This window comes from Salvelinus alpinus, chromosome 13 (assembly GCF_045679555.1).
Source record: "Salvelinus alpinus chromosome 13, SLU_Salpinus.1, whole genome shotgun sequence".
NCBI lineage: Eukaryota > Metazoa > Chordata > Actinopteri > Salmoniformes > Salmonidae > Salvelinus > Salvelinus alpinus.
Window position 1 is genome coordinate 37,144,612 of NC_092098.1, and position 13,609 is coordinate 37,158,220.

The 13,609-nt window shown below is 42.7% G+C and overlaps 1 protein-coding gene across 3 annotated transcripts in view; it reads left to right on the top strand.

The window, feature by feature from the left end:
* The window catches only part of LOC139537651 (F-BAR and double SH3 domains protein 2-like), a 63,622-nt gene that overhangs the window by 13,939 nt on the left and 36,074 nt on the right, over positions 1-13,609 (top strand). For 2 of the 3 annotated variants that reach the window (XM_071339214.1, XM_071339213.1), the window contains exon 3: positions 1,781-1,826. The exons of the other annotated variant lie outside the window; for it this stretch is intronic. In XM_071339214.1, the coding sequence (XP_071195315.1) occupies positions 1,781-1,826 (46 nt within the window). The remainder of the gene's footprint in view (positions 1-1,780; positions 1,827-13,609) is intronic. 3 annotated transcript variants of the gene reach the window in all.

Genomic DNA, 13,609 nt, shown 5'->3' on the forward strand with positions numbered 1-13,609 from the left:
CATGCATGTTTCAGTGATATTTGCTTCGAAGCAAGCATAGAAGTAGTCTAGTTCGTCTGGTAGGCTCGTGTCACTGGGCAGCTCTCGGCTGTGCTTCCCTTTGTAGTCTGTAATAGTTTGCAAGCCCTGCCACATCCGACGAGCATCGGAGCCGGTGTAGTACAATTCGATCTTAGTCCTGTATTGACACTTTGCATGTTTGTTGGAAGGCATAGCGGGATTTCTAATAACCTTCTGGGTTAGAGTCCCACTCCTTGAAAGCGGCAGCTCTATCCATTAGCTCAGTGCGGGTGTTGCCTGTAAACAATGGCTTCTGGTTGGGGTATGTAATCACGGTCACTGTGGGAACGACGTCATCGATGCACTTATTCTTTTTTTAATTTTAATTTTATCCCATTTTCTCCCCAATTTTCGTGGTATCCAATCGCTAGTAATTACTAACTTGTCTCATCGCTACAACTCCCGTACGGGCTCGGGAGAGACGAAGGTCGAAAGCCATGCGTCCTCCGAAGCACAACCCAACCAAGCCGCACTGCTTCTTAACACAGCGCGCCTCCAACCCGGAAGCCAGCCGCACCAATGTGTCGGAGGAAACACCGTGTACCTGGCCCCCTTGGTTAGCGCGCACTGCGCCCGGCCCGCCACAGGAGTCGCTGGAGCGCGATGAGACAAGGATATCCCTACCGGCCAAACCCTCCCTAACCCGGACGACGCTATGCCAATTGTGCGTCGCCCCACGGACCTCCCGGTCGCGGCCGGCTGCGACAGAGCCTGGGAGCGAACCCAGAGACTCTGGTGGCGCAGCTAGACCACTGCGCCACCCGGGAGGCCTATCGATGCACTTATTGATGAAGCCAATGACTGATGTGGTGTACTCCTCAAGAATCACGGAACATATTCCAGTCTGTGCTATCCGAACAGTCCTGTAGCTTATCTGCTTCATCTGACCACTTTTTTTTATTGATCTAGTCACTGGTGCTTCCAGCTTTATTTTTTGCTTGTGTTCAGGACTCAGGAGGATAGAATTATGGTCAGATTTGCCAAATGGAGGACGAGGGAGAGCTTTGTACATGTCTCTGTGTGGAGTATTTCCCCCCCCCTCTGGTTGCACATTTAAGCTGGTAGAAATTAGGTAAAACTGATTTAAGATTCCCTGCATTAAAGTCCCCGGCCACTAGGAGCACTGCCTCCTAGATGAACGTTTTCCTGTTTGCTTCTGGCGGAATACAGCTCATTGAGTGCAGTCTTAGTGCCAGCATCGGTCTGTGGTGGTATGTAGATAGCTACAAAAAATACAGATTTAAACTCTCTAGGTAGATAGTGTGGTCTACAGCTTATCATGAGATACTCTCCCTCAGGCGAGCAAAACCTCGAGACTTCCTTAGATATCGTGCACGAGCTGTTGTTTACATAAATGCATAGTCCGCCACCCCTTGTCTTACCAGACGCCGCTGTTCTAACCTGCCGATACAGTGTATAACCAGCCAACTGTATGTTGATAATATCATCATTCAGACACGACTCCGTGAAGCATAAGATATTACAGTTTTTAATGTCCAGTTGGCAACATAAAAAATTGCGACTGCTCGACTAAAGATATCTAGGTCGACCAACAGCCTATCGACCAAACAATCTACCAGTTGACTAAATGGGGTCAGCCCTACTAAATGTATCATGCTTTGTCTAATTTATATAGTCCTGTGGTGTCCATTCATTCTCTTTTCCCAGTTTATTAATTATGTTGTATATCATTCTGTGGTTCTACCTTTACTCCTTGTAGGACATTCAGTCAGAAGAAAGCTGCCGTAGAGAGGGACTATGCCCAGGTGAGTATCTCTCTCTCCGTCCTTCCTTCTCTCTCTCTCTATCCCTCTGGAGGCGTGTTAATTTCTGCATACGGATGCCATTTCATTGTGGTGTTGCTGTCTTCAGCTTTGGGGCACCCAAAAAATAACTTGCGTCCCACAAAGGCGGCAATTGCTTCACCATACGAGGTTCGGGTAAGGTTGCGGTTGTTGAGTGGATCTGGGCTCAATTGTGATCCGATGCATTTCTCATCTATCACAGAGGACCACTTTAAAGGTTTTGTCTCAGTTGTGGTGTTTTGTGTCGCCCACTTCCTTGTCGTCGAGTTGTTTATGCCACAGTTTCCTGTGGATGTCAATTTACTGTCTGAAAATCCCCCCTCTGCTTTGGTCTTTTCCGGCTTTGCATCCCTGTGTGGAATGTAAACCATTACTGTGAGAAAAGAGGGCCCTGACTTGGGAGTTCCTCCAACCAGGCAGTACCCAGCCACTTCATTGTGTGTAATATGGTGTGTAATATAGTGTGTGAGAGGGCGAGAGAGATTGCTGTTGTGTGTGTTTTTGTTTTGTTTGAGGGATTCATTCACACCCTGCTCATATACCATTCATACAGTGCCTTCAGGAAGTATTCATACCCCTTGACTTATTCCACATTTTGTTGTGTAACAGCCTGAATTCAAAATGTATTTAAAAAAAACGCGCACATCTACACACAACACCACATAATGACAAAGTGAAAGCATGTTTTTACTTTTTTCCCAAATGTATTGAAAATGAAATATATATCTTATTTACAACGGTATTCCACCCCCCAATTCAGTACTTTGTTGAAACACCTTTGGCAGTGATTACAGCTGTGAGTCTTTCTGGGTAAGTCTCTTAGAGCTTTGTACACCTGTATTGTACAATATTCACACATTATTATTATCACAATTCTTCAAGCTCTGTCAAATTGGTTGTTGATCATTGCTAGACAACCATTTTCAGGTCTTGGCTATAGATTTTCAAGTAGATTGAACTGAACTCTAACTAGGCCACTCAGGAAGATTCAATGTCTTCTTGGTAAGCAACTACAGTGTATATTTAGTCTTGTTTTAGTTTATTGTCCTGCTGAATGGGGAATTCATCTGTGTCTGGTAGAAAGCAGACTGAACCTGGTTTTCTTAGGATTTTGCCTGTGCTTAGGTCCATTCTATTTATTTTTGATCCTGAAAAACTCCCTAGTCCTTAACGATTCCAAAGATACCCATAACATGATGCTTGAAAATATGGAAAGTCTTTCAACAGAATCAGTGGAATGAATACACACACACCCCTTATCACATGCAAACACAGTTTACTTTCATAGCAGCCACATACAAACAGAATGATCACTTTGCTCGTTGTAATTCCTTTTTGCATCTACACGCTCTCCTCCTCACCTTTTCCCTCTGCCTGTGGACTACAGTGCACAACACATCAGCTGTCTGTGACCAGGCCCCAAAGAAATGTTACAAGCCAAACCTTCATATCATAACCGCTAAGCGCAACACACAGCCTACATCGTTGTCACCATATTATCTAACGTCATAGCTAATAGAACTAACGCATTAGTAAACCCGCTACAATCATGCAGTACAGTCAGAAGGCAGTTTAGCAGTTACATCGGTGGCAATAAATTAATAAAACCGAAAGCTTACCTTGACTTGGAAAGGTTCTAGTGTTGGACAGCCAGCTAGCTAACATAGCATCCCTCTCTGTTTGACCCGGGTGTTTTGTTTGAGTAGGCTAAACTAGCGAAGTAAGTGAAAAGTAAAAAAAATACCATGAAATATAGCTAGTTCTCTCTCTCTCTTGCTTCTCCTTAATTTAAGAAATGAATTTGTTCAAAACTGTTCAGCTATTGTCTTTCTCTCTCTGAGTCAACTACTCACCACATTTTATGCACTGCAGTGTTAGCTTATGCTTTCAGTAATAGATTAATCATGTCAGTTCAATGCTGCAAGAGCTCTGACAGGTTGGAGGATGTCCTCCGGAAGTTGTCATAATTACTGTGTAAGTCAGTGGAAGGGGCTAAGAACCATGAGCCTCCTAGGTTTTGTATTGAAGTCAATGTACCCAGAAGAGAACGGAAACTAGCTGTCCTCCAGCTACACCATGGTACCACCCTTGAAAGTGCTGTTGAGGCTACTGTAGACCTTCATTGCAAAACAGTGTGTTTAATCAATTATTTGGTAACATATGAATATATTTAGAATAGTTTTATCAATATTTTTATTTTTTATGTTTCACAAATTTTTATGAAATTTTACGAAATTCGCCTTCCTCCTCCGAGGATCCTTCGCTGCTGTACAGGCTTCCTTCTTTTCACTCTGTCAATTAGGTTAGTATTGTGGAGTAACTACAATGTTTATTTTTACCCATCTACCAATTGGTGCATTGGAAAACCTTCCCTGGTATTTGTGGTTGAATCTGTGTTTGAAATTCACTGCTCGACTAGAGGTCGACCGATTATGATTTTTCAATACCGATACCGATTATTGGAGGACAAAAAATGCCGATGCCGATTTTATATACATTTTTTTATTTTTTTATATATATACAGTGGGGAGAACAAGTATTTGATACACTGCCGATTTTGCAGGTTTTCCTACTTACAAAGCATGTAGAGGTCTGTAATTTTGATCATAGGTACACTTCAACTGTGAGAGACGGAATCTAACAAAATCCAGAAAATCACATTGTATGATTTTTAAGTAATTAATTTGCATTTTATTGCATGACATAAGTATTTGATACATCAGAAAAGCAGAACTTAATATTTGGTACAGAAACCTTTGTTTGCAATTACAGAGATCATACGTTTCCTGTAGTTCTTGACCAGGTTTGCACACACTGCAGCAGGGATTTTGGCCCACTCCTCCATACAGACCTTCTCCAGATCCTTCAGGTTTCGGGGCTGTCGCTGGGCAATACGGACTTTCAGCTCCCTCCAAAGATTTTCTATTGGGTTCAGATCTGGAGACTGGCTAGGCCACTCCAGGACCTTGAGATGCTTCTTACGGAGCCACTCCTTAGTTGCCCTGGCTGTGTGTTTCGGGTCGTTGTCATGCTGGAAGACCCAGCTACGACCCATCTTCAATGCTCTTACTGAGGGAAGGAGGTTGTTGGCCAAGATCTCGCGATACATGGCCCCATCCATCCTCCCCTCAATACGGTGCAGTCGTCCTGTCCCCTTTGCAGAAAAGCATCCCCAAAGAATGATGTTTCCACCTCCATGCTTCACGGTTGGGATGGTGTTCTTGGGGTTGTACTCATCCTTCTTCTTCTTCCAAACACGGCGAGTGGAGTTTAGACCAAAAAGCTCTATTTTTGTCTCATCAGACCACATGACCTTCTCCCATTCCTCCTCTGGATCATCCAGATGGTCATTGGCAAACTTCAGACGGGCCTGGACATGCGCTGGCTTGAGCAGGGGGACCTTGTGTACACTGCAGGATTTTAATCCATGACGGCGTAGTGTGTTACTAATGGTTTTCTTTGAGACTGTGGTCCCAGCTCTCTTCAGGTCATTGACCAGGTCCTGCCGGGTAGTTCTGGGCTGATCCCTCACCTTCCTCATGATCATTGATGCCCCACGAGGTGAGATCTTGCATGGAGCCCCAGACCGAGGGTGATTGACCGTCATCTTCAACTTCTTCCATTTTCTAATAATTGCGCCAACAGTTGTTGCCTTCTCCCCAAGCTGCTTGCCTATTGTCCTGTAGCCCATCCCAGCCTTGTGCAGGTCTACAATTTTATCCCTGATGTCCTTACACAGCTCTCTGGTCTTGGCCATTGTGGAGAGGTTGGAGTCTGTTTGATTGAGTGTGTGGACAGGTGTCTTTTATACAGGTAACGAGTTCAAACAGGTGCAGTTAATACAGGTAATGAGTGGAGAACAGGAGGGCTTCTTAAAGAAAAACTAACAGGTCTGTGAGAGACGGAATTCTTACTGGTTGGTAGGTGATCAAATACTTATGTCATGCAATAAAATGCAAATGAATTAGTTAAAAATCATACAATGTGATTTTCAGGATTTTTGTTTTAGATTCTGTCTCTCACAGTTGAAGTGTACCTATGATAAAAATTACAGACCTCTACATGCTTTGTAAGTAGGAAAACCTGCAAAATCGGCAGTGTATCAAATACTTTTTCTCCCCACTGTATCATACTCACACACACTTTTGTAATAATGACAATTGCAACAATACTGAATGAACAATGAACACTTATTTTAACTTAATATAATACATAAATACACACACACACACACACACACACAGCTCTGAAGTGACAATGATACTGAAGAGTCTGCTTAGGAGACATACTCTCAACTGTTTGAATAAAAATAGAGTTTAAGTTACCTGTGATGAATGTTGAAAACAAAAACTGTCATTTCTATAGGCAGGAAATCCTATTTTAATAATGGGCATGGTAAGAATTGACGACCAAAGTGCGAGTCATAATTCCCATGACACCTTCTAGCAAAATCTGAAAAGCAGTTCCTTCATTTATTCCATAGGATATTTTTAGATTCACTTAAAATAAGGTCTGTGTTTCGTGTAGGCTTACACCACCTTGCCAATTTTATAACTGTGTAGATATCCATAGGACAAGGTAACTGATCAATATTGGCTAAATATAAGTGAAGATAATTTTTTTGTAGAGTGGATTTATGAAAATATGTTGACAAACTTTACCTTATCCTAGTGAGATTTACACGGGTATCAAAACGTCGAGGCGGTTTAAGCCTGCACGAAACACAGACCTTATTTGAAGTAGATCAAGACATTCTCTATGGAGGACATGAACGGTAAAATAACGAAGGAACCCCTTTCAAGTTCAGCCGCAAGTTATTACAGGAATTATAACGCGTCGACTATTTCTCTCTAAACCATATACCTTTGACTAATCCGGAAACTATCACCTCGAAAACAAAACGTTTATTCCGTTCCGTATTTTATCTAACGGGTGGCATCCATGAGTCTAAATATTCCTGTTACATTGCACAACCTTCAATGTTGTCATAATTACGTAAAGTTCTGGCAAATTAGTTCGCAAAGAGCCCAAACTGTTGCATATACCCTGACTCTGCGTGCAATGAACGCAAGAGAAATGACACAATTTCACCTGGTTAATATTGCCTGCTAACCTGGATTTCTTTTAGCTAAATATGCAGGTTTAAAAATATATACTTGTGTATTGATTTTAAGAAATGCATTGATGCTAGCAATTTACCTTAGCTTACTGCATTCGCGGCACAGGCAGGCTCCTCGTGGAGTGCAATGTAATCAGTGTTAGAGCATTGGACTAGCTAACTGTAAGGTTGCAAGATTGGATCCCCCGAGCTGACAAAGTTAAAAATCTGTCGTTCTGCCTTCATTGAAAATAAGAATGTGTTCTTAACTGACTTGCCTAGTTAAATAAAGATTAAATAAAGGTGTAAACAAAAAAACAAAACAAAACAAAAATGCCCAAAAACACCGATTTCCGATTGTAATACCGATGAAAACCTGAAATCGGCCCCGATTTTAATCGGTCGACCTCTACTAGAGACCTTACAACTATCTTTATGTGTGGAGTTTAGAGATGAGGTAGTCATTCAAAAATAATTTTAAACACTTATTGCACACAGAGTAAGTCCATCCAACTTATTGTGTAACTGGTTAAGCACACTTTTGCAACTGAACTTGTTGATACTTATTGACTGAAGACATTTCATATTTTCCACTTTGACATTATGGGGTATTATATCGTGTGTAGGCAAATGACCAAACATCTCAATGTAATAAATGTTTAATTCAGACTGTAACACAATGACATTTGGAAAATTCAAGTGGTGTGAATACTTGCTGAAAGCACTGATGTACCACATTTTTCTATATATGAAGAGTCACCCTCAAGACAGAGCGCTTCCAAGACCCTTTCTCACACCCACTCTAAACCAACACTTTTATTCGGCTGAAGATTCAGGGTGCAACGCAACAAAACCATAAATAGCATGCAAGTCTTTTGTGCACAATACACAAACATGTTCGCGCACACACACACACACTATAAACAAGGACATTGAATAATTCTCATCACCACATGATCTATTCACTAATAGCATCTTTGTGCTACTTCCTGTGTCGCTGTGTCATCCCCTGAAGCCATTCTGTAAACAATGTATTACTGATGCTTGTCTAGGGTAATTGGATATGCAACTGCATAAAAACAATACACAACATGCCATACATGAATGGCGATATGTTCCTACTACCTTGCGCTCCGGGGAATTATTTCTGTGGTGCACCATAACAAACACCTTTCTGCCTCGATTTGGAGCCAGCCTCATAGTCGTGTGACTACCTCCAGAATTTGAATTGATTATCATGTCACTCAGTGATCTACACACCCTAAGTCCCAAAGTCCCACACTGTTACCTCTATGCGCCAGCATTTTGAGCCTGGGGGCAAGATTATATAAACATGCGCACACACACACACGCACACACACACACACACTCTCCAAACAACCCCCACTCAGTAATATATAGTCTCTGTCTCATGGAGATGTCAATCTGAGAGAGAGAGTGCATTAGGAAAGTATTCAGACCCCTTGACTTTTTCCACATTTTGTTAGCTTAGCCTTTTTTCTAAAATGTATGAAATAATTTTTCCCCCTCATCAATCTACACACAATATCCAATAATGACAAAGCAAAAACAGGTTTTGAGTATCTTTTTCAAATGTATTTAAAATAAACGTAAATATCACATTTACGTAAGTATTCAGACCCTTTACTCAGTACTTTGTTGAAGCACCTTTGGCAGCGATTACAGCCTCGGGTCTTCTTGGATATGATGCTACAAGCTTGGCACATGTGTTTGGGGAGTTTTTCCCATTCTTTGCAGATCCTCTCAAGCTCTGTCAAGTTGGATGGGGAGCGTCGCTGCACAGCTATTTTCAGGTCTCCAGAGATGTTTGATCGGGTTGAAGTCTGGGCTCTGGCTGGGCCACTCAAGGACATTCAGAGACTTGTCCCGAAGCCACTCCTGCATTGTCTTGGCTGTGTGCTTTGGGTTGTTGTCCAGTTTGGTAGGTGAACCTTCGTCCCAGTCTGAGGTCCTGAGAGCTCTGGAGCAGGTTTTCATCAAGGATCCTGACTAGTCTCCCAGTCCCTGCCACTGAAAATCATCCCCAGAGCATGATGCTGCCACCACCATGCTTCACTGTAGGGATGGTGCCAGGTTTCCTCCAGACGTAACGCTTGGCATTCAAGCCAAAGAGTTCAATCTTGGTTTCATCAGACCAGAGAATCTTGATTCTCATGGTCTGAAAGTCCTTAAGGTGCCTCGTGGCAAACTCCAAGAGGGCTGTTATGTGCCTTTTACTGAGGAGTGGCTTCCGTCTGGCCACTCTACCATAAAGGCCTGATTTGTGGAGTGCTGTATAGATGGGAGAATCTTCCAGAAAGACAACCATCTCCACAGAGGAACCCTAGAGCTCTGTCAGAGTGACCATCGGGTTCTTGGTCACCTCCCTGACCAAGGCCCTTCTCCCACAATTGCTCAGTTTGGCCAGGCGGCCAGCTCTAGGAAGAATCTTGGTGGTTGCAAACTTCTTCCAATTAAGAATGATGGAGGCCACTGTGATCTTGGGGACCTTCAATGCTGCAGAAATGTTTTGGTACCCTTCCCCAGATATGTGCCTCGACACAATCCTGTCTCTGAGCTCTACGGACAATTCCTTCGACCTCGTGGCTTTGTTTTTGCTCTGACATGCACTGTCAACTGTGGGACCTTTATATAGACAGGTGTGTGCGTTTCCAAATCATGTCCAATCAATTGAATTTACCACAGGTGGACTACAATCAAGTTGTAGAAACATCAAGGATGTTCAATGGAAACAGGATCAATTTCATGTCTCATAGCAAAGGGTCTGAATACATGTAAATAAGGTATTTCTGTTTTTTAATTTGTTAATACATTTGCTAAAATTTCTAAAAACCTGTTTTCGCTCTGTCATTATGGGGTATTATGTGTAGATTGATGAGGGGGGAAAAAGTTATATAATCCATTTTAGAATAAGCCTGTAACGTAACAACATTTGGAAAAAGGGAGGGGTCTGAATACTTTCCGAATGCACTGTATGCTCCCTGAGTTGTATACATTGGGGCACACCTTAGCTGAGCATGTCTTATAGGACAAGTTTAGGTAGTCCCCTCCTGTTTTCTTTTGTTTGGGGCTTAGTGAATACACCACCTGGCTACCTGTCTCGTGTTTGTGCCTATTTATTCCAGTGACTCATACTGGGTCATTTGATTATGGCCATTTTGATTTCCCTGAAGAACACACAGTCCGGGGTGACATTTCCCCTAGGTACAGATCTAGGATCAGCTTCCCATTCCTCAATTCTCACCTTATCCATTAGCTGTGAAAATGCTAAACTGACCCAAGATCAGCATCTTGGGTTTACCTTCACCTTACACCAAGCATGAGGATTGTCAGTACATGCAATCAATATGACTTTCCCAACATGTGTTTCAATAACATAGTTGTTTGCTTGTGATGATGCAACAGGATACTTTTTCTCACTCAGCTTGCAGCTTTTGTCTCTGAACTGTCTATTGGGTTGTGTTCATTAGGCACCAAATGTAAGAAAACAGTCTGTAACCGGGAGGGACTACCTGGACTTGTCCAATAAGAAGCACTTGTAGTCATTTTCCATTGCAAAACATTTCTAAACGTTTGCCCTAATGAACTGGTAGAAGCAGCAGATTGCATTTTTGGGCGCCAAATTAGAGATGAGCGTTAGACTGTTGAATCAAAGCAGGTCACAGTGGACTCTGAAATACTTGTTTTTCTCTATCTTACCCTCTTCCCTTTTGCCTCTTCTCTATCCCTCTCTTTTCCCTCTCTGTCTCTCTTAACACCTGCATGCTGCCATGACCTGATTGATATTCAAATCACAGTAAGTGATAAAATGACCCCCTCTGTCCCTCGTCCTTACCCCGTCCTCCCATTCCCTCCTCCCTCCCTCTGTCCGTCCATCCCTCCCTCACCCCCCGCCACACCATTCAGACATGTCCGCTCTGCTGGCTACACTCTCTGTGACTCCCACAATGGCTGGGTTTGTGGCGGTGGGTTCGGCCATTTGGAACTTTGGCACCAGAACCCAGTGACACCAAAGGGTTCAGAGACTGGCCTAAAGTGTGTCAGGATGGGAGTATGTCCCTTGTGGATTGAATTTAGCCTGGTCCCAGATTGGTTTGTGCTTTTATAGCCAATTCCTATAGTTATTTGGTATGGCAATAACCGTAGAAGTTGGCAAGACGGCGCAAACCGATTTGGGACCAGGCTAGATTGAATTGAACTCACCTCCCTGCATGAACTTTATAGCAATCAGTCAGTGTTTGAGATGGACAGTTAGCAACTGCAGACTGACTGATCTATAAATCATAATGAATAGTCATTTTGGATGCCAGATAGTAATTGATCTCAAACACGCTCGGTCAGTTTGGTAGGCCTTCAGGATGTTAGTAGGTGCTAGCTAGCCTGCATTCTATGTTTAGGTCAGACATTTGCTCAAGTGCCATTTCGATCACCTGTCTCTCTGTTCACCTGAGAATGTGGTCTGTATAGCAGTGTGTGCGCGTCTGCATGACTTTGCACCCTTGCATACTGAAGGCCCCACTGGGGGGAAAAAGCCTGAAATATTTCAGTTGGTCTTTGTGTTTACTCTGCAATGCTATTTCAGTTCCTCAAAGCTAAACCTCACTGCCAGCAAGCGGTATTTCCAGGGGGTGCTACTGTGGTTTAAAATAAATGAATTACATTACAAAATAAAAATGAGCCCAACTCAGCATAAATGTGCTGCAAGCCTGCAGCAGCCACCACTTAACTATACCCATGCTCTAGGGGAATGAGTCCATGGCTGCATCTGAAATGGCATCATTTTCCCTATATATATATATGACCCTACGGGCCCTGGTCAAAAGTAATGCACTATATATATATATAGTGCATTACTTTTGACCAGGGCCCGTAGGGTCATGAGGTGGAGCCCTTAAGTTAACCTGTCCAACCATTTCTAATCAGTGATTACTTCAAAGTAGGATGTCCCCAGGTCCCTTGTTCTTTCACATCCACCATTCTAAAATGTAAACATACTGGAACTTTGACCTGTGGTTTTCTAGGGTTGTGTTCATTATGGCACACCGTAACAAAACGTTTTGCAACAGAAAGCGAAATTGAGTTTCTTTTTGGAAACTTTCAGCTGAAGAACATACGCACATCAGGGTACTTTTCACAGGTGCTGGAGTTCTAGGCAAACTCATGGAAAACAGAAAGGAAAATGCTGCACACTGCTGTTCATGCTCCCAGTTGATTTTTATTTATAATGTTTCGACCCTTTGGTCTTCATCAGGCATCCATATCCCAGGAGGGTGTGGAAGGTCCTATATATAGGGTCAGTACTCAGTAAAAAATATATAACATAGGTTCACAATATTAAACATTCAATGTATCAAAATATATGATCACACACAAGGAATGTGATATATATATACAGTTGAAGTCGGAAGTTTACATACACTTAGGTTGGAGTCATTAACTCGTTTTTTTAACCACTCCACAAATTTCTTGTTAACAAACTATAGTTTTGGCAAGTCGGTTAGGACATCTACTTTGTGCATGACACAAGTAATTTTCCCAACAATTGTTTACAGACAGATCATTTCACTTATAAATCACTGTATCACAATTCCAGTGGGTCAGAAGTTTACATACACTAAGTTGACTGTGCCTTTAAACAGCTTGGAATATTCCAGAAAATGATGTCATGGCTTTAGAAGCTTCTGATAGGCTAATTGACATAATTTGAGTCAATTGGAGGTGTACCTGTGGATGTATTTCATGGCCTACCTTCAAACGCAGTGCCCCTCTGCTTGAAATCATGGGAAAATCGAAAGAAATCAGCAAAGACCTCAGAAAAATCAATTGTTGACCTCCACAAGTCTGGTTCATCCTTGGGAGCAATTTCCAAACGCCTGAAGGTACCACGTTCATCTGTACAAACAATAGTACACAAGTATAAACACCATGGGACCACGCAGCCGTCATACCGCTCAGGTAGGAGACGCGTTCTGTCTCCTAGAGATGAACGCACTTTGGTGCGAGAAGTGCAAATCAATCCCAGAACAACAGCAAAGGACATTGTGAAGATGCTGGAGGAAACGGGTAGAAAAGTATCTATATCCACAGTAAAATGAATCCTATTCCGACATAACCTGAAAGGCCGCTCAGCAAGGAAGAAGCCACTGCTCCAAAACCGCCATAAAAAAAGCCAGTCTACGGTTTGCAACTGCACATGGGTACGAAGATTGTACTTTTTGGAGAAATGTCCTCTGGTCTGATGAAACAAAAATAGAACTGTTTGGCCATAATGACCATCGTTATGTTTGGAGGAAAAAGGGGGAGGCTTGCAAGCCGAAGAACACCATCCCAACCGTGAAGCACGGGGGTGGCAGCATCATTTTGTGGGGGTGCTTGGCTGCAGGAGGGACTGGTGCACTTCGCAAAATAGATGGCATCATGAGGAAGTAAAATTATGTGGATATATTGAAGCAACATCTCAAGACATCAGACAGGAAGTTAAAGCTTGGTCGCAAATGGGTCTTCCAAATGGACAATGAACCCCAGCATACTTCCAAAGTTGTGGCAAAATGGCTTAAGGACAACAAAGTCAAGGTATTGGAGTGGCCATCACAAAGCCCTGACCTCAATCCCATGGGAAAATTGT